The sequence below is a fragment of the Malus sylvestris genome, chromosome 6 (assembly GCF_916048215.2).
Source record: "Malus sylvestris chromosome 6, drMalSylv7.2, whole genome shotgun sequence".
In the NCBI taxonomy this organism is placed as follows: domain Eukaryota; kingdom Viridiplantae; phylum Streptophyta; class Magnoliopsida; order Rosales; family Rosaceae; genus Malus; species Malus sylvestris.
Genome location: NC_062265.1, coordinates 33700352 through 33724912, shown reverse-complemented (window position 1 = coordinate 33724912; position 24561 = coordinate 33700352). Strand labels below are relative to the sequence as shown.

The following is a 24561-nucleotide window of genomic DNA, read 5'->3' as shown; positions in this document are numbered from 1 at the left end:
TTCTACGTATGATCGTATCCCACCGGTAACAAAAAAGGTAAATAAATAAAAATCAGCAGTTCAAATTTGTTTTTAACTTTTTTTATTGGACAATAAACTTTGTTTTTAATGCACCGCTTGCGGCTCCGCCCGAGAAACCACCGCTTCCAATTTCTATCGTTGCCCGTTTCCGCTCGGAATTATCTTCTCCGAATCATCTTCCTCGGAAGAGCTTCACTGCACGCTGATGGAGGTTTGCCTATCATAGCACCAAAAAGATGCTTTCTTTAAGGTTAGTTCTTCGTATTTTCCACTTTTTTTCATCTGGGTAATTGTTGTTTTCCTCTAATCTTGCTTCAGTTGTTCGTTTGTTGGAGATTTTCTTTGTTTTTTTTCGTGGGTTCTTACGTTTTGTTGGTATATTTCGATGTTAGTAAGTTAAATAGCTTGTACTTTGCTTTAATAATTGTTAAAATTTTCAATTTGGTAGCAATTGAATCTTGTATGTTCACCCACTTGGCCACTGCCTGCCTTTGATTTCGTGTGCCGGTTTGATACCAGGGGATTTTGGAGAAGGCATAAGAGGAAGGTTTTGGTTGCAACTGGTGTTTTAGGAAGTGGGTATCTTCTGTACAAATTATACAATGCTCACAGGCAAAGGCTTGCTGACCTGGAGACTGAACTCGAGCATGAGCGAGAGAAAAACGATGAGCTCATCAAGGCTCAGTTAAGAGAGATTCCCATTTCATTTTTGAGTAGTCGTATATTTTGTTTTCGATTCTTCAACTGGTTATTAGTTGGGTTCTAACGATATTGTTTTATGGTCGCGGTCATAGAATGCAGGCCCATTTTGAAAACATACAAAGAATTGCTGATACAACTACACTGCCGCATGCTATGTACTATTTAAGTAGTCGGATAGCGGAAGAGTTGGACCTTTCTCACCTTACTGAGAGGTTAATGCAAGTGAAGGGGCAACCGACATCTCAAGAGAAACTTGAGTTATGGGATAGACTGAAAATTCTAAGTATGTTTCTGTCATTCCTTGGTATTTATATATTTAGCATGTTTCAAGACCATAGTTTATGAGTTCTCTTGATTTGACTAAAATAAAGAGATTTATAGTCCGCTCACCTTCTACTACTGTTCTTGTATTTTTTGCAGGTTTCACGAGAATGGTGTTGTCGCTGTGGGCAATGACGATCCTTAACTTATATATTAGAGTTCAAGTCAATATATTAGGGAGACATTTATATATTGATACTGCACGAGGTCTTGGGAGCTCTCTTTTAATTGTAAGAGCTATTTCCTTTTCCACTGTATGCCAATGATTTCTACTCAAAATAGTTATTTCAGCAGAATTGATGGTGGAATTGTGTTTACTTAACTGCAATACCAATCTAGACAGCATTATTCTAAGTTTAAGTAGTCCAATGCAGCTGAAGGTTTGGACTTGCAAATTGTTGATTTATTTGGTTTGCAATGTATTGATGTGCCTACTTTATTACGTAGTATGAAATATCCTTGCCGAGTTTTACATTTGGTCAAGCAATCGTTAAAGGTTGAATTCATTAGTATGACTTTGAACTCTTACTTTCTGAATGTATTGCTGGAAAAAGTAACCTCAAAAGTGTGCGTATGCTTGTGAGTGTTACCAAACTTGGATATTGACATGTAGAGTATGTGTATCTTCTATGTTCATTTGAAGGCTATCCTATCACCAAAAATTTTGTTTCAAGGATTGTATATGATATAAAAGTGATTCAAATTATAGTTTTTTAAGAGTTATCATTTATCAAATATGGCATCAGTTTTGAATGTCACTTGTAGAAGCCTTCGTTCAGGATTAGGGATACCTAGTATTTTGAAATGATAACTAGGGTGGTGGTTGAGTGAACTCATCTTCACCGTTGTTGGGGAGATGTTATCGTTATATTGTGGGAGAATACTTCATTAGAATAAGTATAGTGAAATCTACACATAGTTCTATTTGAAGAGGTGGGATCCGTTTCTGGGCAGTAAGGCAGGCTGGATATCAATGAAACAGGTGGAGGGGTGCATGGTTATATATTTGAGAGATCAAGTTCCTGTTAACACTGCTTGTCAAAAACTAATATTATAGCTGATTGCTGCTTGGTGGCACTGTGATTGATGTTTTCTCACTAAAAGTATTGTTACTTTTGTTCATTTTCCCCAGGCCACTTGATAGACATTAGTGTTGATTTGCAATACCACTCACATCAGGCATGCTATGAAGTGTACTTTGGACGATACGATTGGTTTTGACATGTTACTTTAACTTCTCTGAATGCAATATAATTGTTATTATGTTAACAGGAGGATGCTGATCTCATTCATAGGGATGACCAGCAGAAGTTTCTCGCAAGTTCTGATTATCTCGCCAGTAATGCCTTGCCTGCTTTAATTTCAAATATCCAGGCAGCAGCAACAGAAGTTCTTAATGGGTAAAGCTTTGTCTGACCCCCTATTAGCATGTTGTATATTAGTCTGAAAAATAAAGTCAGGTTTATCTATCACTTCAGTGTTTTTCCTGAATTTTTCTTCTTAAATGCCGTGGTCCATGACAAAATGTCCAGGCTTTCGATAAAATGTCAATAAATGCTTAATACTCAGAAACTACCATAAGTTTGTCACTGCCCCCAAGTTTAATCTTGACCAGCTTCAATCTCTTATAGCACTGCGCGACCGAGAAGCTAAGGGACCTATATGGCTGAAGTTGCAGACTTCCGCTGAAAGAATGTAGCCTAACTCTGCCAGCCAAACTTGTTGACTATTAGAGGTCTTACTAAATAGTTTGGACGCTTTTCATTCGCAGAAAGCAGCTAAAGGATTCTTTCAACACCACAGTTCTTCATGCAACTATCATGGAAATACTTGAAAAGTTCATGAGCACAGGAGATCCCCATCACTGGGTGAACTACTTGATGCCTGAGGATGCTCGTTGGCATGAACTAGCCACTGCCTTCAGCAATGATAACATACCTCTTCCAGATGTCACCAAATTTGACCAACTTATGTTGGAGACACGGGCAGTAATATCAAGGTACGTCTGCGATGGTAGGGATGCAGCTTATGCTTATTCAAAAGTAACATCAATCGCACAACTCCTTTGCATGGAATTGCAAGTTTAAGATACAACTCCTATACATCGAGTTCCAAATCTCAACATTACCAACCGCAGTAATACTGATTTTGGTGTTACTTAATTCTATCATGCAACTTTATCTTGTTATTGTTATTCCTCGAAGGATCTTCCTGACTTTTTCTTGAGTAGTTTTTTGTTCCACTTCGGAAGGTGAAATTTGGAAGTCACTCAAATCTTTTCTGTCTTCTCTTTGCAGTGCTGAATTCAGGAGTGTTGCCGATACAGCGTTGAGAGCAGTGGTGGATACCGTGATAGAAGATATGAATGCTCAACCTGGAGGAGGCAGTCTAAAGTCAGGAATTCAACTTGCCAAAGTTTTAGCACGGGTTGCACAGACGGGTCCTTCGGTCCTCGAAGAATCAAGCAAGTTCATCCAGATCATTCTGAATGTACCACAAGTTGAGCTCTTTTTCACTCTCATCTACTCAAACATGAAAATAGACTAGAGTAGAGACTAGCGGCGGACCACATTATCAGAATTTCGGTTTTTAAGTAGATTTTTGATGCGTTACAATCAAATCCGGCAGCGGAAGAACGTGCTAATGATTTAGGGGCGTTCAAGTTGTCAAAATTCGAAAGTTTTAAAGGAATAACAGAGAAAGATGTGGAATGTTGCAGTGTAATTTAATCGTTGTACTAGTTCTTCTTCTATTTCTAATTCCACATCTCATATTTGTTGTGCTGTGCTGTAATATCTCTTATATCATGTAACATGGTCAAATAGTATATGCTTGCTCTATTAAAAAGCGCTTTTCCAAAATCTGGTTACGATTTATAAGTGCTTTCAAAATTTTCTTTTAAACGATGGTAGTAGCTTTTTTTGTTGCCTATAAGTGCTTCTAGCCATTCCACCGGTAGACCTTAAGAAGCCCTGAATGGAAAGAAAAATTTACAGACTGTATACCCTTTGAGATGCCACGTAGATGGGTCTTTTGACATTTGACTTGAACCAAAAGACCAAAGCATAGGAAAGATATCTTTTCCGGATCTCTTCTATTAAGGTTATCGGATCAAGTGATCTGGACCTTTCAAATTTTATCCAATGGTAAAAATCACAGCTTTTAAGAGGTCAAAACATGTGAGCTGTTGGATGAAATTTGGAAGGTCCGGATCACTTGATTTGATGGCTTTGGTGAAAAAGATCCGGAGATGATTTCTTTCCCAAAGTATAATTTGTCATAATTTCACCGACATTCCATTAGTGGAATTTTGTTGAGCCCGTTTGGAAATGATTGTTTCAGAAATACTTTTGTTTATCAATGCTTTTTATTAAAAACTTAAATGTTCATTAAAGAATCACTTGAAAGTGCTTCTTGGAAAAGCACGGAATAGGTGTTTTTTTTTACAAAAACACATAGCAAATGAATCCTTTTATTCAGAACAAATAATATCGAAAGCGTGTTTGGTTGTCGGAAAGATATTTGTTATCCCCAAATCTTCCAAACGTGCATGCCCTAAATCATGTTTCTGCCCCATCGAAAAACGGGTTCGGGTTCAAACGCTGCGTTTAAGTAACAATTCAGTTCAATTCACAAACACAAATCCCCCAATACTCCACTATCCGGGGTTTGCCAAAACAAAAAAAAAACTCCACTATCTGCGTCTCTGAAGCTCATTAGTATTACACACAGTGACCTTCTCGGGGACAACAATGGTGGACACCAATGGCAACGGCGGCAGCCATGAGGTCCTGATGCTTGAAGCTCCGCCGCCGGAAGGTCCGGCATGGCCGGGACCTCTAACCAATGCCGAAACCATCGACGCCTTGCCCTACATCGACGACGACTACGCCAACCCCGACGTCAAGCGCGAGGTCGACCGCATGGTGGAGGAGGAGTTGCGGCGCAGCGCCAAGAAGCCCGCCGATTTCCTCAAGGAGTTGCCGCCTCTTCCCAAGCCCAATTTCAAGGTCAGTCCCCAAATTCCTAGGGTTTCTCTCTTTTTAAGGGACTGTTTGGCTGCGTAGATAAGGATTTTTTTGTGCCTGACTTGTGGAATTTGAAATTGCAGGATCATCCGATGCTGGCTAGGGAGTACGAACGGGTGAGAGCGTCGCGGCCTCCGGTGGCGATTGATTTTTCGAGAGACAAAGTGGAGCCGCCGCCGGTGAATAAATTGAACGATGAAACTGCTTGGAAACTTGCTCTCCAGAAATCTCAGTGCTCTCTGCAGCACCAAGCCGTCAGGTAATCTATACATACAGATTTGCATATTTGTATAGGCAGTGTATATGTAGTATGGATATGTATATGTGAGTTATGTTTACTGTTGATGAAATGAGTGTCTGAATTGTAGGTTGGAGAATTTGGAGCTGATTGACAAGTATGGTCCTGAAGCCTGGATTCAGAACAACAATCGATTGCAATCAATTTTGTCGAGGTTTGCCCGTCAGATTTCATATGAAAAACTGCAATATTTATAGTTACCTCTTCATTGTGAATCGATTCATTCCATACTTGCCGCATTAGTAGTCTAGTAGTACCGCCCCCTTCGGGACTGTGCACCCCACATACATATGACACTGCTTATACCTGTTCACATACATAGTTCTCCCACATGTACCTATGCACATTGCACACACACGCATTTGAATGTATGCATTTGCACAAATTAAATTTTGCACATGTGCTTTATCAAAAGGTGTTCAACAATCTGAATTGTCTCCAGTCAGACTTTCTGTGTAAATGCATTCTGAAATGTTACATGATGTACTTAATTTTGCATTTAAAATCGATATTATTGCTGAAAGTTCTAATTTTCATGTGCAGTACTTGATAATTCTTTGAATAATGCATTTCATGATGCTTGACGTAATGTTATGTGTGTTATGCGTTTTTATTTTTCAGAATGCAGAAATTAGCTCAGGAGCAATATCAAAATATTGAAACAGTGAATCGTGAAAGAAAACATCATCAGGTGATTTAACCTATCTGCCTGCTGACTTTGTACTATTTCGATCGTAATGTTACTCTGATCTGATAAATTTACTTCATTGATGACAGCAAACCACTGCGTATGAGCTCAATGCTTTGTCTGCTCAATGGAAGGAGCTTTGTCAGAAGAATATAGAAATTCAATCTGCATGTGTTAATCTTGAAAACCATCTTGAAGGATTGAGGAGGGAAGCAGCCGAAAGGTTATCCACCTTTTCCTGTCTGGTGTGTTTTCTCTGGCACTCATTTTATTATTTTGGTCACTAATTAGCTGTTACTCACTTCAGAGGATGGAACCTGGAAGCCAATGCAGAAAATGGTTCTCTATTGAACGCTGAATGAGAAGGTATGCTTTTGCAGCTAATGCCATTTGGTTTAGCGTTGATGCTATAACTCTGCTATCTTGTTATACGATGCCATGCAATATTCTTTTACTTCACAGGATTTAGAGATGTTGTAATCTTTTTTAACCCTTTATCGAAACTGTATTCCCAATTCCTCTTTTGGGTTTAATTTTATTTTGAAGAATTAGTTCCTAGTGTTTGCGTTTCTACCCATTTGTGTGTTGTCGAAATTAGGATACTTTTCCTTTGAGGACAAGTCCCGAGTTATGTAATGCATACATGTCCAGGCATTGCCTATACGAATATATGATTATATGCTTTTATTATGATGAGTCGTCAATTCTTGAAGGGAGGATACGATAGACTTAGTATGATCTGCTTCATGGAATCAGTATCAGGCGGCTATATAAACCAGAGTTTATTCGAAACTAGACTTTATCATTTCTGTCCTAGACTACGTCATGATTAGCATTGCGGTGCTATTAGTTTTAATCGTTAAATTTTGGGTTTTCTAAACAGGATTTGGACGAAGATCTGGCAGAAATTGAGGTACGGGAATATTAGCGTTGATTCGACAACTATCAGCATGCAGCTGGATTGATCTTTGTTGTACTTTCGATGAGCGGCCCTTTTGTTAACGCATGTTTTCGGTTGGTATTAATGCGTTGAAACTGCTTATAACTATGTTCACAACTTCATACATTATCCATTTTTTGATGGCGTAGCCAATTATTTCGAGCTCACCATAGAATGCAAAATTACCCCATCATGATCCAATAGGTCCTACTTTATGCGAGAGCTGTTCTAATAGGAGTAATGTTTAAAATACCCATGAAATTGTCGATGTTTCTATCAAAATATCTGAAAAATCAAGGAATTGTCAATCAAATCACTGCTCGAAACCTATGATTATATTTTATCATCAATCCAATCACCATACACATTTTTCTTTTTTCTTATCAATGAATGTATCTATCTCTTTACTTGTACGACAGAGATGCATGCATACATTGTCTTACATTCCATTATGATACATGATAATTCAATGAAAGGGGTTTAAATGCAAACTTCACCCTATATGCGGGAAGATATAAGAAAATTAATAAATTTTGACGATATTTACCGATTTACTATAGAAATTTTGTTGAAATCTATTGAAGATTTCGAACTTTTGAATTCTTTTGAGAAAATTTTCTCTATTTTGGACTAAAATTTGAATGAAGAGATATACCAGTAGATATACGTACACTGTTACAAATTTCCATAATTTCCTTCGAATAAACCGATATCAGTATTGATATTTTCATAAATTTGCTTACCAATATTTCTATTTATATTGATATTTTAACACCGAGTAGGAGTACTGTACAAGAGAATTTTAAGTAATAGTTAACTCAATTATGTCATTTGTAGGACATTTCTCAACAAAGCACGAGATCCCACGCAACACATAGGATCCCAATTTCCTGTGTTGTCTTTCTTCTTAAAGTCTCGACCTAAATAAGTAAGATCCTTGGCGCGCAAGTAAAGCAAGACAACCCACATTAAAATCTAGGCACAAACATAACATCGCCCGGCCCCCCAAAATATTCACCAAAAAAATGGTTCTGAAAGTCATGAAAGCTGCATCAAAAATGGCGAAAACCCTCCCTCCACGACTTTCCAGTCCAAACAAAATCCATCTCAAAAACATTTCGCAACTCTCTCCGGTCGGATTTTCCGACCCGAAACTCGGAACCCTTTTCATTCACAGAGAAGAAGAAGACCCTGTTTTCATGGTCGCAAATTTCAACAACATCATCACTGATCATCTTTTCAACGTACTCCATTCGGATTCCGATTCCGATTCCGATTCCCCGCAGTTCTTCATTCCCTCCTCGTACAGCAATCCCTGCCTCGATCTCTTCTTCCACGTGCTTGTCCCCCATTCCGATTCCTACTCCCATTCCTACAGGTATCTCAAGCAGCTCCTTCCCTTGGCATGGTCACACAGTCCACTGACCACCCTCAAGCTCATTTGCAACCTCCGAGACTTGTCCAACGATCTCGGAAAGGCTGACGAAGAGGCCTTCTATGCTGCCGCCTTTTGGCTCCACCAGCACCACCCCAGGACCCTTGCCTGCAACCTCGCCTCCATTGCCAGTGAGGGAGAGTTTGGCCGCTCTGTCGGGCTTATGCAGGACCTCGTTGAGATTCTGTATCGGCTTTTAGAAGGGCAAGACGTTAGGAGGAGAAAGAAGAAGAATAACCAGCACAACCACCACCGCCAGGAAAAGGCTGCCGCAGCTGCGGCCAGGAAGAAGGCTGTGGAGAGGTACGAGAGGGACCTGAATTATCGATTCTTGCACGACAAGGTATCGGATCTTTTCGCGAAGCAATTGAAGTCCGACATTGAAAAGTTGAAGAAGGGGGACATTTGTGAGATAAGCTCGGTGCCGTATTTCTGCCCCTCCGTGGATTCTTCCATGGACCGCGCCACATTGCTGTGCGAAAGCATTGCGAGGAAGATTTTCCCGCCAGAATCTTCGCATGGTGGATGCAGAGTCCGAGACCGCCTTAGGAAGGAGGTTTTGGTGCCGTTGACGTTCGCCTTGGATTATTCTCAGGGCTTTGATTCTTCGGCAAAGCCCTGCGCAGTTAAGGAGTACTTGGAGGAGGTGAAAGCCAGTGGCAAGGCCAAGATTGCGGCATGTGCTCTGCTTCCGAATGAGATCGTAGAATATGTGAATAACCACGGTGTTGGGCAAGCAGCAGAGCTTCAGTGGAAGGCAATCGTGGAGGCGAAAGTAGGAAAGCTGGAAAACTGCCTGGCTGTGTGTGATGTGTCGCCTTCTTCCATGGTGGGGATCTCCGCGGATGTTTCAGTTGCGATGGGGCTGCTAGTGTCCGAACTGAGTGAAGAGCCGAGTTGGAAAGGAAAGGTGATCAATTTCAGTCCGAATCCCGACCTGCATTTGGTACAAGGCGATGATCTTAAGTCCAAGTGCGCGTTTGTGAGGAGATTGGACTGCGGTGAGCATATTGATTTGCGGAAGGTGTTTGATTTGATTTTGGAAGCGGCTATGAATGGGAATTTGAAGGCGGAGCAGATGATCAAGAAGGTGTTTGTGTTCACCAATACATACTTTGATTGTGCGTTGTTCAATAGTAACAATAGTACCCGTTGGGAGAGCAATTACGAGGCAATACGAAGCATGTTTAAGGAGAAAGGGTACGAGAATGCAGTGCCGGAGATTGTGTATTGGAAGGTTGACACCCTGGTGGCGCCTTGCACGAAACCAGGGGTGACCATCTTCGGCGGCTTCTCCAAGGATTTACTCAGGTTGTTCTTGGACAATGACGGGAAAGTTAGCCCGTACCATGTCATGGAAGCAGCATTAGCTCCCAAAGAGTATCAAAATCTTGCTGTAATGGACTGAGTACTGATTAGTTAATGCGAAATCATCATCCGTCATCACTCTAATTCCAAGGCGCATCGAATGGTTTAACTTGAGAGTTCTAATCACCAAAGCATTTTACGAACGCTCAAGTTCGATCCCTCATCCCCGATAATCATAAGTACACGAGTTGCATAACCAATGCTCAGAGCTCTTCTTCTTCGCGATCTTGCTTGAGCCTCCCATGACTTTCTTGACATTCTTCTTCTTCATCATCGTCTTCCTCTTCTTGCATTCCGAACGCGCCAAATCAGTACCATTTCCGTCCTCTTCACACATGCTTTGGCAATCCCTTTTCAAGGAGTTACGGATAGTCTGCATCATTTGTTCTTCCTTGATCAAAAAACGACTGGCCGCAGCCAGACAGTCGTACTTTCCCATACGTACATCGTAATCACTTTTCGTGCTCTCGAAGTATTTGCAATCGCTTGATTGGGGAGAGAGAGAGAGAGAGAAACTGAAGGGGGGGGGGGACACTGATACTTTCGAGGGCTCCTGTCTCTACAGTTTCCTTGCGTGCATAGTAAAGCTTGGGTTTCGGCAAATTACACCGAAATATTTTGTGTGAGCTCGGTGCATTGTACCGAACATTTCTTGTGCCTGGTGACTTTAATTTCATGAAAATTTCAAACAGTTTCCTCTTTTTTTTTTCTTTTTTTTTTTTTAAATTAAAAACAAAATCTCCTGCTTGAAGTGGTTCACCATCGCTTGCTTCCCAAGTAACATAATCATGCATACATTTTAAAATTTATACTAATCTCTGTCGAATTATATAGTTAATCAGTATATAAATCTAACAGCATACATATTGAAAACATCTTCTAATAATATTCAATAAATTATATTACATATTAATTAACTAGGTCGAGGTTATGAAAGTGTGGCGGACGATGATCCTGCAGTTGTAGCAACCTTGATGAACACATCCTCCAGAGTAGTGTCAGCCACACCCCACGCAAACACCGCGAACCGACACTTCGCACACGCGACTGTGCGGAACACATCTGCAATTCTAACCTCATTTTTGGGCAGCTCAAACTTCTGCGTCCCTGAGAGCCGGTATGTCTTGACGGCGTTTGGTGACATGGTCCTCACCATCCTCTCCACTTCTTCCTCATGATGCCAACTCGTTGTCATCGTAAAGATATACGATCCTCCATATCTGGCCTTCAGCTGCATTAGAATTAAGTGAGGTGAGAGGCATGTAACATGTAACTTAAATTAAGTGAAAGTGATTAATTTGAGATTTAAATTAGGACAACAAATTGCATTTCGCTACCTCCTTTGGATTTCCTATGCACTGCATCCTGCCATCTACGAAAATCCCCAATCGATCACATAGAACCTCTGCCTCTTCCATGGAATGTGCTGAAATGTACAAGCTTTTGTAAGTGAAAAGAAAGAAACACATATATAGATCGAAAATTAGTACATTAAACATGTAGTTGATACTGCGGGATAGAGATTACTGGTTAGGATGATTGCACGATCTTGTTTCGCAGACTTTATAACGTTCCACAGATGGTTTCTTGAAGCCGGATCAAGTCCAGTACTAGGCTCATCCATGTAGACAACCTACAAGTATACAGGAATTTGCAAAACACAGTGAGTGCAGTAAGTAGCATTATCTTGGGAAAACATATCGAAAATGACAAATCGAAGCAGCTTAAAGAGATGAGAACCAAGACATACTTTGGGGTCACCTATCAGCGAAATTGCAACGCTAAGCCTTCGCTTCATACCACCACTATACTTCCCGGCTTGTTTGTCAGGAACCCCTCCGTGAAACAGATTGACACTCTTCAAAGATTCTTCCACCGCCTTCAGCAACCAAATCAAACCATGGAGGAATTAGTCCTCCTACCTAGCTAAAAGTATCAACAGATTTGGATTCTACAAATTTTCGATATGTTGACTTACTTGCATTAAGGCAGAACCTTTTAGGTTCTTAAGTCTGCCATAAAATAGGAGATGCTCCCTTCCAGTCAGTGTTTCCCATAGAAGGCTAAACAACATCCACGAAAACAAGAAATTCATTTGCATCCAAGTAAATATTAAAAGAAAAAAACCATGAAATAAGAGTTTTTTCTTAGTTTCTTGACACATAAGACAAGAATTGCTCTAGCTTACTCGTGCTGTGGACAAAATCCCATGCTGCTATATATTTTGTTCATCTGCGTCCGAATGTCCATACCATGAACATACCCCGTGCCAGAGGTTGGTTTGGTGAGACCAATCATCTGTGGAATAATCGCGCAATGATCAATCAGAACACTCGTAACATGATTTTTCGTGTAATGTATAATGATAATCAAGGACTGGAAAGAAGTAGGGTGCACTCACCATACTAATAAAAGAGGTCTTCCCTGCACCATTAGGGCCAAGCATGCCAAAGCATTCACCTCTAGGTAAGGCAAGAGAACACCCTTTCACTGCAAATTTATCAGGGTTTCCATCTCTTCCTGGGTACACCTTTTGGAGGTTGTCACATACGATTGCGTGACTTGTATCCCGTTCCACTACCAACCTCTCAACCATCTCGATCTGAAAATTAGGAAGAGTTGGAAGCGGAATTTGTTTATATGTGTACAATTCATTGAGGTACCATAAGTTTTCATCTAAGTTAGAGAGAGACAAGAAAAGTTACCTCATGACAAACATCCGGTTTCTCCATCTGAATCGAACTAGATCCCTGCCCTTGCATACTAGGCCTCCGAATAGATGGAAGTTTCTTCTTCCTAAACCTTTGCAAGAAAACAAAAGGACTTTTTCCAGATGATACAAGTTGGTCAATGCAGTATGCAACAAGAAGCACCACAAACCACTCGATAACCATGATAATCAAGACCTCTCTCATCCCTTTACTCCCGTCACTCAAATCGCCCCATCGCATCCCTACTTTTTTATATTGGATGGGGTACTGTGCAAACTCGTAGAGTCCACGATACAGAGAGAAGCCAGGATACAGCTCTATAAGGATGATCACACGCTCTACGTACATGAACACGAAACATTAACTTGATAAAGAGTTGAGGTTATGAAAAGTATAGACAAAATCGAACAACATAAAACATAACTACACAACAAAGTCCTTGAACATTGCACAAATATTTCAACTTACTAGAGACGGATTCATCTTCGATAATGCTTCGAAATAGATTGTCTGCCAAAAGCCCAGTTCCGAAGACCAAAATGTAACCAATAACTGCGATCATCAAATCGATCATGGAAATCATGTCAGTTTACTCATCTAATAAGACAAAAATTAAAACAAAAATCTCTAACCAACTGCAAATAAATACAAACAAACAACATCCAACCTGTACAAGCCTTAACATTGGAAAACATCGAAGCTACTAGAAAAGCCACTGCAATTTGCAAGTTCAGATAGATGAAGTAGAAAACAAACTGGATGCTGTAGTCATTGATTGTGAAGAACTTTAACCCTGTAAAGAAGTAAACGAACTTCGATTTGTTAAAGCGACTCAGAGTGAAGAAACAGTTGCCAAGTAGTGAAGAGACAGTTATATACATGTAGATATAAGTACCTATGATGGAGCCAACTGCAATAAAAAATAGCATGTAGATTGAAGAAACTGTAAGAAAGTAAGCATAGGAAATCATCCAATATGGTGCATCACCAAGTCCATGCATTTTCATCATGATTCTCAGGTTTTGTTGTTTCTCATAAACCAGATACTTCAACACAACCTTCACCATCAACAACAAAATTGGTGAAATCAATTAATTAGCAAGCATCCATGGCATTAACAGAAAGCATTTCGATAAAATAAAAAATATAAAAACGAAGAAGAACACAAAAGAGCTATGTGAAAAGTACGGGACACTCTGTATTTTAGTCCCACCAACCTCACACGATCTCACTCAGGCGTGAGAATTGCCCTAGTCACGTAGCCCTGTTGAACATCTTATCATATGTAGTTAAAATTTTGAGATAAAATTTTGTCGTCTGAAGAGATGGAGCTTAGACAAGAGGGTTTACGACGTGAAAACAATTTAAAACCTCAAGAATTGAGTGTCAGTGTAACTAAAATCGATGAAAAATCATACTTACAGGGAAGAGCAATAAAATGATCCAAGTATAGAAGAGTGGACCAATCATAGAGGGAATATCTAGCATCGACATCCTGGCAGATAAAGGCTTGGGAAATTCTTTGACAAATTCGAACAACATTTTGGTGCTTGATCCTTTTAAAAACTGAAGGTAGGCATTGGATGCCAGATTCAGGGAGCGCCCAACCCGCAGCGTGCTGCTCTGGTCGTCATCCAGGTAGCCATCGTTTAAGCTTGAATTGTACCATACGGTTACGTCAAATTTGTTGTCATCGGAGTTGGAGAAATCGTAGGCCGCAAGTATTTCGTTAACCTTCCTCTCTGGATTGCCCTTTGGGTAGCCTTCGTATAGCTCATTGTTTATCTCAGATGAAGATTTACGCCATAATTGCAAAGCTTCAACGCATCTAACCTCTGCATATTAATTCAAGAGAAATTAAGTTAGACAATTGCATGCATGAAAACAACAAAAGTTGAAGTGCATTTGCACAAGTGATGAATATGCAAAATATTTTGTTTCTCGGATGATTCAATGCCGCTGATCGTGTTGACTTCGTCCAGTGGTCAATGCGATCCACGGAGAGATAGTAGCATTGGATGCATAGAGATAGAGATATTCACCTAGGTTAGACTCGGATGATGTCGATCCATATGGTGGAATATAGATTGTAGAGTTTGGGGAGCACTGCCGCTGCACTCTAAAAAGTGGATCATCGAATGCAGGATCATAAAAGTTGGGTGCGCTAGGGAGATCATACGTTCCCTGCACATTTAGAATACACATAAGTTCATAGAACAAATTAATTGATAACATGAAATTAATTAACAAGTAGATGGAAATAAAAAATAAAAAAAACATACCATGACATTATTGACTAGATAATCCATAACATCAGAGGAATTCAGAGGGAAAGGATCATTTGGAAACATATTTCCAGCCAAAACTATCCAAATTCAGCAGAGATTAAGGTTAGTATTTGATCGATTAGATGAGGAAAAAAATGAGAGAAACTTGCGACGAGGATGACACAGTAGAGGAATTCCAAACTAATATTGCAGTACTGTGTTTTATTTTCTAATGTAAATGTGAACCATCGATTTGAAATACCGTCGCATTGACATCATGTTGCAAAGAAGTTCTTCCCCGAAAAGTTAAATAAAAAGCACATACTTTGTCCGACAGACTGGTTGTCGCCGGTGACAAGCACAGTGAGAGGGCAGGTGACGTTGTTCTTGCTGTTCCGGCATGACGCGTCAGGCAAGTCTGTGAAGGGAAGAATCGAGTCGCTTCTCACGGCACGAAAAGCGGCATTGGAGATGTATAACAGCGGAGCCCATTCTGGTGGGTTAGGAATTGGACAAGGGCCTAAACCACTCCAGTCTGTATCGGTATGACTGCCGTCACACTTGTCACCGCCACCGCTGGCTTTTGCTTTGTTCAACGCAATTTGGATGCCAAGCAAAATCAAGCAGAGCAATCCAGGTATCAACACCAACGATATATTCGAGCACATATTTCGTTTCTGCAAAATAATCCATGTATAAAAATATAAAATTTAGAGTAGAATATCGCTCGTGTAAAATATGAAAAACGATAAAAAAATGAAACTAGGGCAAAAACTGAGAGATGTGTAGACCTGAAAAGTTAAGTTCTTTCGGAGCAAAGCGTTGGACTGAGCCCAGAAGCTCGCACGGCTGCGGCCGCTGCCGCGTGAATGATCGGCCATTGATGGCGGAAACCCGGGGAATTCCTCTAACTTGGCACTCAAGGAGCACGAATTCGATATGTCTCTGGCCACCATAGACTAAAAGCTCAGTTCAAAACCTGTCAAAGTTCCAAATTATTTTCGAATAACCACTGCATAATCCAAATTAATTAGCACTAATATAAATGAATATTGGAGAACTAGAAACTAGCAAGTTTACCAACCAGCACTAGGTGATCAAGTGACTGAGGACGAATTTCATACTCGTATTACAGACGTCACATTTTGGGTTAGATTCCTAGCGCTCGTGAATCACACAATAGGTGGATTGCCATAACCAAGTCACCCACTGGTCCTTCTTAAAAGAAGAAAAAGAAGGGAAGTAACAAGTTTACCCTTGACGCGGCTTATAAATTGTTGCCAGTTGCCGCCCTTCCCTATTTGTTATGTTTTTTAATTATTGAATTTTGGGAGTTACATAAATATGGAAATAATAATCTTGAAAATATTAATGAAGGGAATCAAAATAAATGGAACACGTCATATGGACTTAGGAAAAATTAAGATTAAGATTAATTAGAGTAGGATTATCCTAATCAAGGGTTAATGATGTATTTGTGTAGAAAATAGATTAGCTAGAGAATTAGAGTGGCACAAATGGAAATTAACCAATTAATTAAGAGGTCGTGTAGTTAAATATAGATGGCAATTAATTTTGGGATTTTTCCTGGAAATTACATAGGACGAAACAAATCCTAAATTTGTGATACTCCGTCATTCTTGATTAAGACACATATGATTTTCCACCATTTTATTATTGCATCCAGCTCAGCCTCTCTATTTCTCCACCATGTTACTCTTGTGTGGTTGGAAGAGCCTTCGGATTTTCTTAGGGATATTTTGTTCTTTACGCTTTGTAATTTTCACTTAAATTGTTCATTTGAGGGTATGTCCTTTTGTTGTGCATGACATTCTTTTTCTTAGGGATATTTTGTTCGATGACACTTTGTAATTTTCACTTATATTGTTCATTTGAGGATATGTCCTTTTGTTGTGCAGGATACTCTTTTTCAATTCGACCAATTTGAAATTTCGGCAAGGTTTTTATCGAGACCTATTAGCACACTATTCTTATTTTGTACATATTCTGATTTGCTTAATTAATATCGTACATTTTCTTTAGATGGAAGTTTTTTCTCCAACAAACAATAATAGCCGTTATTCATTACGTATAAATGAAAAAAATTACATTTTTCGTAAGAAGTGATTTGTTGTTGTTGTGTGAAAAATAAAGAGACCATATATCACTTTTAGTGAAATTAAAAAAAAAAAAACTACACCTACATAAACAGTTGTTAGAGCAGTGTGTTGGATTTAAACTTAAATTTGAATTTTTCTTAATTCAGATACAACAACAACAACAACAACAAAGCCTTTTCCCACTAAGTGGGGTCGGCTATATGAATCCTAGAACGCCATTGCGCTCGGTTTTGTGTCATGTCCTCCGTTAGATCCAAGTACTCTAAGCCTTTTCTTAGAGTCTCTTCCAAAGTTTTCCTAGGTCTTCCTCTACCCCTTCGGCCCTGAACCTCTGTCCCGTAGTCACATCTTCGAACCGGAGCGTCAGTCGGCCTTCTTTGCACATGTCCAAATCACCGGAACCGATTTTCTCTCATCTTTCCTTCAATTTCGGCTACTCCTACTTTACCTCGGATATCCTCATTCTCAATCTTATCCTTTCTCGTGTGCCCACACATCCCACGAAGCATCCTCATCTCTGCTACACCCATTTTGTGTACGTGTTGATGTTTCACCGCCCAACATTCTGTGCCATACAACATCGCTGGCCTTATTGCCGTCTTATAAAATTTTCCCTTGAGCTTCAGTGGCCTACGACGGTCACACAACATGCTGGATGCACTCTTACACTTCATCCATCTAGCTCGTATTCTATGGTTGAGATCTCCATCTAATTCTCCGTTCTCTTGTAAGATAGATCCTAGGTAGCGAAAACGGTCGCTTTTTGTGATCTTCGCTAAATTGCTCCGGTCATTAGTGTGGATAAGTATATAAATGGATAGAGATAGGAAAGCAAACACAAGATGTACGTGGTTCACCCAGATTGGCTATGTCCACGGAATAGAAGAGTTCTCATTAATTGTGAAGGGTTTACACAAGTACATAGGTTCAAGCTCTCCTTTAGTGAGTATAAGTGAATGATTTAGTACAAATGACATTAGAGTACAAATGACATTAGGAAATATTGTGGGAGAATGATCTCGTAATCACGAAACTTCTAAGTATCGGAGTGTGGTATCATCTTGACTTGCCTTATCTGTCTCATAGGTAGATGTGGCAGCTTCTCTGGAAGTACTCTTCCTCCATCCAGGGGTGGTATCTTTAACTGGTGGAGATGCACAAGGTAATGTATCAATTTCACTTGAAGCTTACTTGTAGTTTCAGGCTTGGTCAAGCGCGATACAAACCATGTAGTAGGAGTCCCCCAAGTCGCCGAGCTAGGGGATTTGCTGAAAGAGGTGACAGACAAGGTAAGCAATCAGAGCTCCGGCTGATTGTTCACCTTCTCCCCATCTTGCAGCAGCATGAAGGATAAAGAGAAGAAAAATGAGAAGAGATGATATGGGATACTTTTGCTTTTGAAGAAGTAACTTTCCACAGGCTTATTCTTGAACTGAGCTGGAGGGTTTTCTGGTTTCCTCCAGAGTATAAGGCCGACTGAAGAATTTGAGGGTCAAAACAAGTCCATCAAATCTAGAGTACGTTCGACCCTGCTGATATGGGATACTTTTGCTTTTGACAAAGTAATGGATGGATCGGCACGTGTGCTGTTACGCTTGTCTCCACATGCTTCCTTGTATCCTTCGCACTTGCCCTATCTGTTCCTCAAGCAGATGTGGTATCTTCCCTGGCAACATAAGATGTTGAAGATGAGTACTCGAGAGCAATGCCAGGTAAGTAATCAGGTAAGGGGTTCCAGGCTGTCAGTTCCTGGCTGGGAGCTTGATTTCAAGTGCTGACTGATTGCTCTCTTTCTCCTTGTCTTGCAGGTAAAAACAAGGCCAAAGGAAAAGACAGGGAAAAAACATGATATGGGATACTCTTGCTTTTAACCCTGATGATATGAGATATTCTTGCTCTAGTATAGCTTGTTTGCAGAGGTATTATCGGGGGGAAAGAAAGCTGAATATTTCGAAAGGCTTCGTTGGGAGTGCCCTCTCAGATATGAGGAAGGGTTGAGCATTTTTGCAGGTCTGCCTGTCCGTTGGGGATGGAGGTCGACATATATAGGAGTCTCCCTAACAACAAGTAGTAATGCTATTCCTTTACCCTGCTTGGTCATAGCACGGTAGTGGGAGCTGCCAGCTTCACATGTTTTAACTCTGTCAGAGCACTTTGAAAAAGTGGTATGTGCTCTCGAGATTCGGAAGGCGGTGCCTCTTCGATTTTGGAGTAAGCAATCTTGTTGGGAGTGTTTTCTCAGATGTGAGTAAAGGTTGGGCATGTTTGCTAGTCTACCTTGCCACGAAGCACGGAGGTTGACATACAGGGACTTTCCAATTATCCAGCAGTGGTACTGTTCATTTACCCTTGTGGGTAATAATATGGTAGCTAGACCTTCAAAATTTATGTGTCTAAACTTTGTTAGTGCTGTTTCTTTGCTATTCTTTTACCTTTCTTGGTCAGAGCGATGTAGTGGGAGCTGCAAGCTTCACGTGCTCAACTTTGGCAGAGACTTTGACAAAGTTATCTGTGGTACCCATGAGCTATTGTTGCGTGTGGGAAGTGGGTGATTGAACAGTAAGATTCATGTGCTTTCTACTTCACCAGAAGTCTTCGACAGAATGCCCATAATTTCCGCAAAGCTGAGTGTGCGTGTGACAGGTGCTGACAAGGCTAGAAAAGAAGGTGCCTCTTCGATTTCTGAGATCGGCCCTCGTGGTCTCTGAGCAGCCCAGCTTTTGAGAAAGCGAGCGCCTCTTCGATTGATTCGGAGAACGATGCCTCTTCGATTTTTGAGAAAGCAATCATGCTGGGGGTCTGGCTCTCGAGATTCGGGGAGCAGTGTCTCTTCGATTTTTGAGAAAGTAATCATGTTGGGAGTCTGGCTCTTGAGATTCGGAGGGCGGTGCCTCTTCGATTTTGGAGCAAGCAATCTTGTTGGGAGTGTTTTCTCGAATGTGAGTAAAGGTTGGGCATGTTTGCTAGTCTACCTTGCCACGAAGCACAGAGGTTGACACACAGGGACTTTCCAATTATCCAGCAATGGTACTGTTCCTTTACCCTCTCTTCGATTTTTGAGAAAGTAGTCATGTTGGGAGTCTGGCTCTCGAGATTCGGAGGACGGTGCCTCTTCGATTTTGGAGCAAGCAATCTTATTGGGAGTGTTTTCTCGAATGTGAGTAAAGGTTGGGCATGTTTGCTAGTCTACCTTGCCACGAGGCACAGAGGTTGACACACAGGGACTTTCCAATTATCCAACAGTGGTACTGTTCCTTTACCTTTGTGGGTAATAATATGGTAGCTAGACCTTCAAAATTTATGGGTCTAAACTTTGTTAGTGCTGTTTCTTTGCTATTCTTTTACCCTTCTTGGTCAGAGCGATGTAGTGGGAGCTGCAAGCTTCACGTGCTCAACTTTGGCAAAGTATCTGTGGTACCCATGAGCTATTGCTGCGTGTGGGAAGTGGGTGATTGGACAGTAAGATTCATGTGTTTTCTACTTCCCCAGAAGTCTTCGACAGAATACCCATAATTTCCGCAAAGCTGAGTGTGCGTGTGACAGGTGCTGACAAGGCTGGAAAAGTAGGTGCCTCTTCGATTTCTGAGATCGGCCCTCGTGGTCTCTGAGGAGCCCAGCTTTTGAGGAAGCGAGCGCCTCTTCGATTTCTGAGATCGGCTTTCGTGGTCTTTGAGCAGCCCAACTTTTGAGAAAGCAAACACCTCTTCGATTTATGAGATCAACCCTCGTGGTCTCTAAGCAGCCCGGCTTTTGAGAAAGCAAACGCCTCTTCGATTTCTGAGCAGGCGCCTCTTCGATGTCTGAAGCTCCGTCGAGTGCAGCTTTTTATAGGGCTGGCATTAAGTTCCAAAGCACACTTGAATCTCCACCAGTAGAAGCTCCATTCTTGCACTTCTAAGATCTTGATTTGTCCGACCTCTTCTCTCTTCAATACCTTTGAAAATGTCTGGCCCCTCCGACCGTCGTTTTGACTTGAACCTTGTTGAAGAGGCAGCCCCGCCTTCTCCAGACAACATATGGCGCCCATCCTTCGTCTCCCCTACTGGTCCTCTTACCGTTGGGGATTCCGTGATGAAGAATGATATGACCGCTGCGGTGGTGGCCAGGAACCTTCTCACTCCCAAAGATAACAGACTACTTTCCAAACGGTCTGATGAGTTAGCTGTTAAGGATTCACTGGCTCTCAGTGTTCAGTGTGCAGGTTCTGTGTCTAATATGGCCCAACGCCTATTTGCTCGAACCCGCCAAGTTGAATCATTGGCGGCCGAAGTGATGAGTCTCAAACAGGAGATTAGAGGGCTCAAGCATGAGAATAAACAGTTGCACCGGCTCGCACATGACTATGCTACAAACATGAAGAGGAAGCTTGACCAGATGAAGGAAACTGATGGTCAGGTTTTACTTGATCATCAGAGATTTGTGGGTTTGTTCCAAAGGCATTTATTGCCTTCGTCTTCTGGGGCTGTACCGCGTAATGAAGCTCCAAATGATCAACCTCTGATGCCTCCTCCTTCTAGGGTTCTGTCCAGTACTGAGGCTCCGAATGATCCCCCTCAAATGCCTTCTCTTTCTGGGGCTCTACCGACTGCTGAGACTTCTCCTAAGCAACCTTTGTGAAGACTCCATCTTGTTTGTTTATTTTGACTCATGTATATGTACATATTTGTAGCTTATCGGGGATATCAATAAATAAGTTTTCCTTCATTTCAACGTATTGTGTTAAATACACCAAAGCCTTCTTCGCTAAGTTCTTTGAATTTTCTTTTGTTGAAGCTTGTATGTTGAAGCTTTCTGAGTGGAGCATGTAGGTTGGGGTAGTGTTCCCTTAATTTTTCGAGTGAGGAAAACTTCTCGGTTAGAGACTTGGAAAATCCAAGTCACTGAGTGGGATCGGCTATATGAATCTTAGAACGCCATTGTGCTCGGTCCTGTGTCATGTCCTTCGTTAGATCCAAGTACTCTAAGTCTTTTCTTAGAGTCTCTTCCAAAGTTTTCCTAGGTCTTCCTCTACCCCTTCGGCCCTGAACCTCTGTCCCATAGTCGCATCTTCTAATCGGAGCGTCAGTAGGCCTTCTTTGCACATGTCCAAACCACCGTAACCGATTTTCTCTCATCTTTCCTTCAATTTCGGCTACTCCTACTTTACCCCGGATATCCTCATTCCTAATCTTATCCTTTCTCGTGTGCCCACACATCCAACGAAGCATCCTCATCTCCGCTACACCCATTTTGTGTACGTGTTGATGCTTCACCGCCCAACATTCTGTGCCATACAGCATCGCCGGCCTTATTGCCGTCCTATAAAATTTTCCCTTGAGCTTCAGTGGCATACGGCGGTCACACAACACGCCAGATGCACTCTTCCACTTCATCCATCCAGCTTGTATTCTATGGTTGAGATCTCCATCTAATTCTCCGTTCTTTTGCAAGATAGATCCTAGGTAACGAAAACGGTCGCTCTTTGGTATTTCTTGATCTCCGATCCTCACCCCTAACTCGTTTTGGCCTCCATCTGCACTGAACTTGCACTCCATATATTCTGTCTTTGATCGGCTTAGGCGAAGACCTTTAGATTCCAACACTTCTCTCCAAAGGTTAAGCTTTGCATTTACCCCTTCCTGAGTTTCATCTATCAACACTATATCGTCTGCGAAAAGCATACACCAAGGAATATCATCTTGAATATGTCCTGTTAACTCATCCATTACCAACGCAAAAAGGTAAGGACTTAAGGATGAGCCTTGATGTAATCCTACAGTTATGGGAAAGCTTTCGGTTTGTCCTTCATGAGTTCTTACGGCAGTCTTTGCTCCTTCATACATATCCTTTATAGCTTGGATATATGCTACTCGTACTCCTTTCTTCTCTAAGATCCTCCAAAGAATATCTCTTGGGACCCTATCATACGCTTTTTCCAAATCTATAAAGACCATGTGTAAATCCTTTTTCCCATCTCTATATCTTTCCATCAATCTTCGTAAGAGATAGATTGCCTCCATGGTTAAGCGCCCTGGCATGAACCCGAATTGGTTGTCCGAAACCCGTGTCTCTTGCCTCAATCTATGCTCAATGACTCTCTCCCAGAGCTTCATTGTATGACTCATTAACTTAATACCCCTATAGTTCATGCAATTTTGTACGTCGCCCTTATTCTTGTAGATAGGCACCAAAGTGCTCGTTCGCCACTCATTTGGCATCTTCTTCGTTTTCAAAATCCTATTGAAAAGGTCAGTGAGCCATGTTATACCTGTCTCTCCCAAAACTTTCCACACTTCGATTGGTATATCGTCTGGGCCTATTGCTTTTCTATGCTTCATCTTCTTCAAAGCTACAACCACTTCTTCCTTCCGGATTCGACGATAAAAAGAGTAGTTTCTACACTCTTCTGAGTTACTCAACTCCCCTAAAGAAGCACTCCTTTCATGTCCTTCATTGAAAAGATTATGAAAATAACCTCTCCATCTGTCTTTAACCGCGTTCTCTGTAGCAAGAACCTTTCCATCCTCATCCTTGATGCACCTCACTTGGTTTAGGTCCCTTGTCTTCTTTTCCCTTGCTCTAGCTAGTTTATAGATATCCAACTCTCCTTCTTTGGTATCTAGTCGTTTATACATATCGTCGTAAGCCGCTAACTTAGCTTCTCTGACCGCTTTCTTCGCCTCTTGCTTCGCTTTTCTATACTTTTCACCATTTTCATCGGTCCTCTCCTTGTATAAGGCTTTACAACATTCCTTCTTAGCCTTCACCTTTGTTTGTACCTCCTCATTCCACCACCAAGATTCCTTTTGGTGTGGGGCAAAGTCCTTGGACTCTCCTAATACCTCTTTTGCTACTTTTCGGATACAACTAGCCATGGAATCCCACATTTGGCTAGCTTCCCCCTCTCTATCCCACACACATTGGGTGATTACCTTCTCTTTGAAAATGGCTTGTTTTTCTTCTTTTAGATTCCACCATCTAGTCCTTGGGCACTTCCAAGTCTTGTTCTTTTGTCTCCCTCTTTTGATATGTACATCCATCACCAACAAGCGATGTTGATTAGCCACGCTCTCTCCTGGTATAACTTTGCAATCCTTACAAGTTATACGATCCCCTTTCCTCATTAGAAGAAAATCTATTTGTGTTTTTGACGACCCACTCTTGTAGGTGATCACATGTTCTTCTCTCTTCTTAAAGAAGGTGTTGGCTAAGAAGAGATCATATGCCATTGCAAAATCCAAGATAGCTTCCCCATCCTCGTTTCTCTCCCCAAAACCATGGCCACCATGAAAACCTCCATAGTTGCCTGTCTCCCTGCCCACGTGTCCATTTAGATCTCCTCCTATAAATAACTTCTCCGTCTGAGCAATTCCTTGCACCAAGTCTCCAAGGTCTTCCCAAAATTTCTCCTTCGAACTCGTATCCAACCCTACTTGAGGTGCGTACGCACTAATCACATTGATAAGTTCTTGTCCTATTACAATCTTGATTGCCATGATTCTATCTCCTACCCTCTTGACATCTACAACATCTTGTGTCAAGGTCTTGTCCACGATGATGCCAACACCGTTTCTCGTTCTATTTGTGCCCGAATACCAAAGTTTAAACCCTGAGTTTTCTAGATCCTTTGCCTTACTACCAACCCACTTAGTTTCTTGTAGGCACATAATATTTATCCTTCTC

The 24561-nt window shown here is 41.2% G+C and overlaps 4 protein-coding genes across 4 annotated transcripts; 3 read left to right on the top strand and 1 right to left on the bottom strand.

Moving 5' to 3' along the window:
• The first annotated feature begins 81 nt into the window (after positions 1 to 81).
• On the top strand, positions 82 to 3905 carry LOC126625821 (peroxisome biogenesis protein 3-2-like). Its single transcript, XM_050294918.1, has 7 exons — positions 82 to 271; positions 541 to 705; positions 816 to 1006; positions 1144 to 1274; positions 2317 to 2444; positions 2816 to 3043; positions 3342 to 3905. The coding sequence occupies exons 1-7, from the start codon at positions 258 to 260 to the stop codon at positions 3589 to 3591; spliced, it is 1107 nt and encodes a 368-aa protein (XP_050150875.1). The 5' UTR covers positions 82 to 257; the 3' UTR covers positions 3592 to 3905.
• A 649-nt stretch (positions 3906 to 4554) lies between these two features.
• On the top strand, positions 4555 to 7165 carry LOC126625828 (pre-mRNA-splicing factor SPF27 homolog). The gene is made up of 7 exons (XM_050294925.1): positions 4555 to 5054; positions 5156 to 5331; positions 5441 to 5524; positions 5992 to 6061; positions 6148 to 6281; positions 6366 to 6424; positions 6942 to 7165. Exons 1-6 carry the CDS (start codon positions 4797 to 4799, stop codon positions 6418 to 6420), a joined length of 777 nt encoding a protein of 258 aa, XP_050150882.1. The 5' UTR covers positions 4555 to 4796; the 3' UTR covers positions 6421 to 6424; positions 6942 to 7165.
• A 143-nt stretch (positions 7166 to 7308) lies between these two features.
• Positions 7309 to 9983, top strand: LOC126625814 (uncharacterized). The gene has a single exon (XM_050294902.1). The coding sequence runs from the start codon at positions 8024 to 8026 to the stop codon at positions 9839 to 9841; it is 1818 nt and encodes a 605-aa protein (XP_050150859.1). The 5' UTR covers positions 7309 to 8023; the 3' UTR covers positions 9842 to 9983.
• Positions 9984 to 10571: 588 nt separating this feature from the next.
• Positions 10572 to 15985, bottom strand: LOC126625812 (ABC transporter A family member 10-like). The gene is made up of 17 exons (XM_050294900.1): positions 15864 to 15985; positions 15571 to 15758; positions 15105 to 15456; positions 14795 to 14877; positions 14555 to 14696; positions 13935 to 14347; positions 13408 to 13570; positions 13180 to 13305; positions 12981 to 13064; positions 12507 to 12850; positions 12203 to 12403; positions 11990 to 12099; positions 11780 to 11864; positions 11552 to 11680; positions 11329 to 11434; positions 11139 to 11227; positions 10572 to 11032 (listed from the first exon to the last, which is right to left on the bottom strand). Exons 2-17 carry the CDS (start codon positions 15733 to 15735, stop codon positions 10730 to 10732), a joined length of 2895 nt encoding a protein of 964 aa, XP_050150857.1. The 5' UTR covers positions 15736 to 15758; positions 15864 to 15985; the 3' UTR covers positions 10572 to 10729.
• Positions 15986 to 24561: the final 8576 nt, after the last annotated feature.

Bases quoted from the DNA above. Each gene is read 5' to 3' on its own strand.
- LOC126625814 (XM_050294902.1), top strand. From the start codon at position 8,024: ATGGTTCTGAAAGTCATGAAAGCTGCATCAAAAATGGCGAAAACCCTC.
- LOC126625812 (XM_050294900.1), bottom strand. From the start codon at position 15,735: ATGGTGGCCAGAGACATATCGAATTCGTGCTCCTTGAGTGCCAAGTTA. The intron at 15,457-15,570 runs GTCTACACATCT...ATTATTTTGCAG, and splicing joins GAAAGAACTTAACTTTTCAG to AAACGAAATATGTGCTCGAA. The intron at 12,100-12,202 runs GTGAGTGCACCC...ATTATTCCACAG, and splicing joins AGACCTCTTTTATTAGTATG to ATGATTGGTCTCACCAAACC.
- LOC126625828 (XM_050294925.1), top strand. From the start codon at position 4,797: ATGGTGGACACCAATGGCAACGGCGGCAGCCATGAGGTCCTGATGCTT. The intron at 5,332-5,440 runs GTAATCTATACA...TCTGAATTGTAG, and splicing joins CTGCAGCACCAAGCCGTCAG to GTTGGAGAATTTGGAGCTGA. The intron at 5,525-5,991 runs GTTTGCCCGTCA...TTTATTTTTCAG, and splicing joins TTGCAATCAATTTTGTCGAG to AATGCAGAAATTAGCTCAGG.
- LOC126625821 (XM_050294918.1), top strand. The intron at 706-815 runs GTTAAGAGAGAT...TCGCGGTCATAG, and splicing joins GATGAGCTCATCAAGGCTCA to AATGCAGGCCCATTTTGAAA. The intron at 1,275-2,316 runs GTAAGAGCTATT...TTATGTTAACAG, and splicing joins TTGGGAGCTCTCTTTTAATT to GAGGATGCTGATCTCATTCA.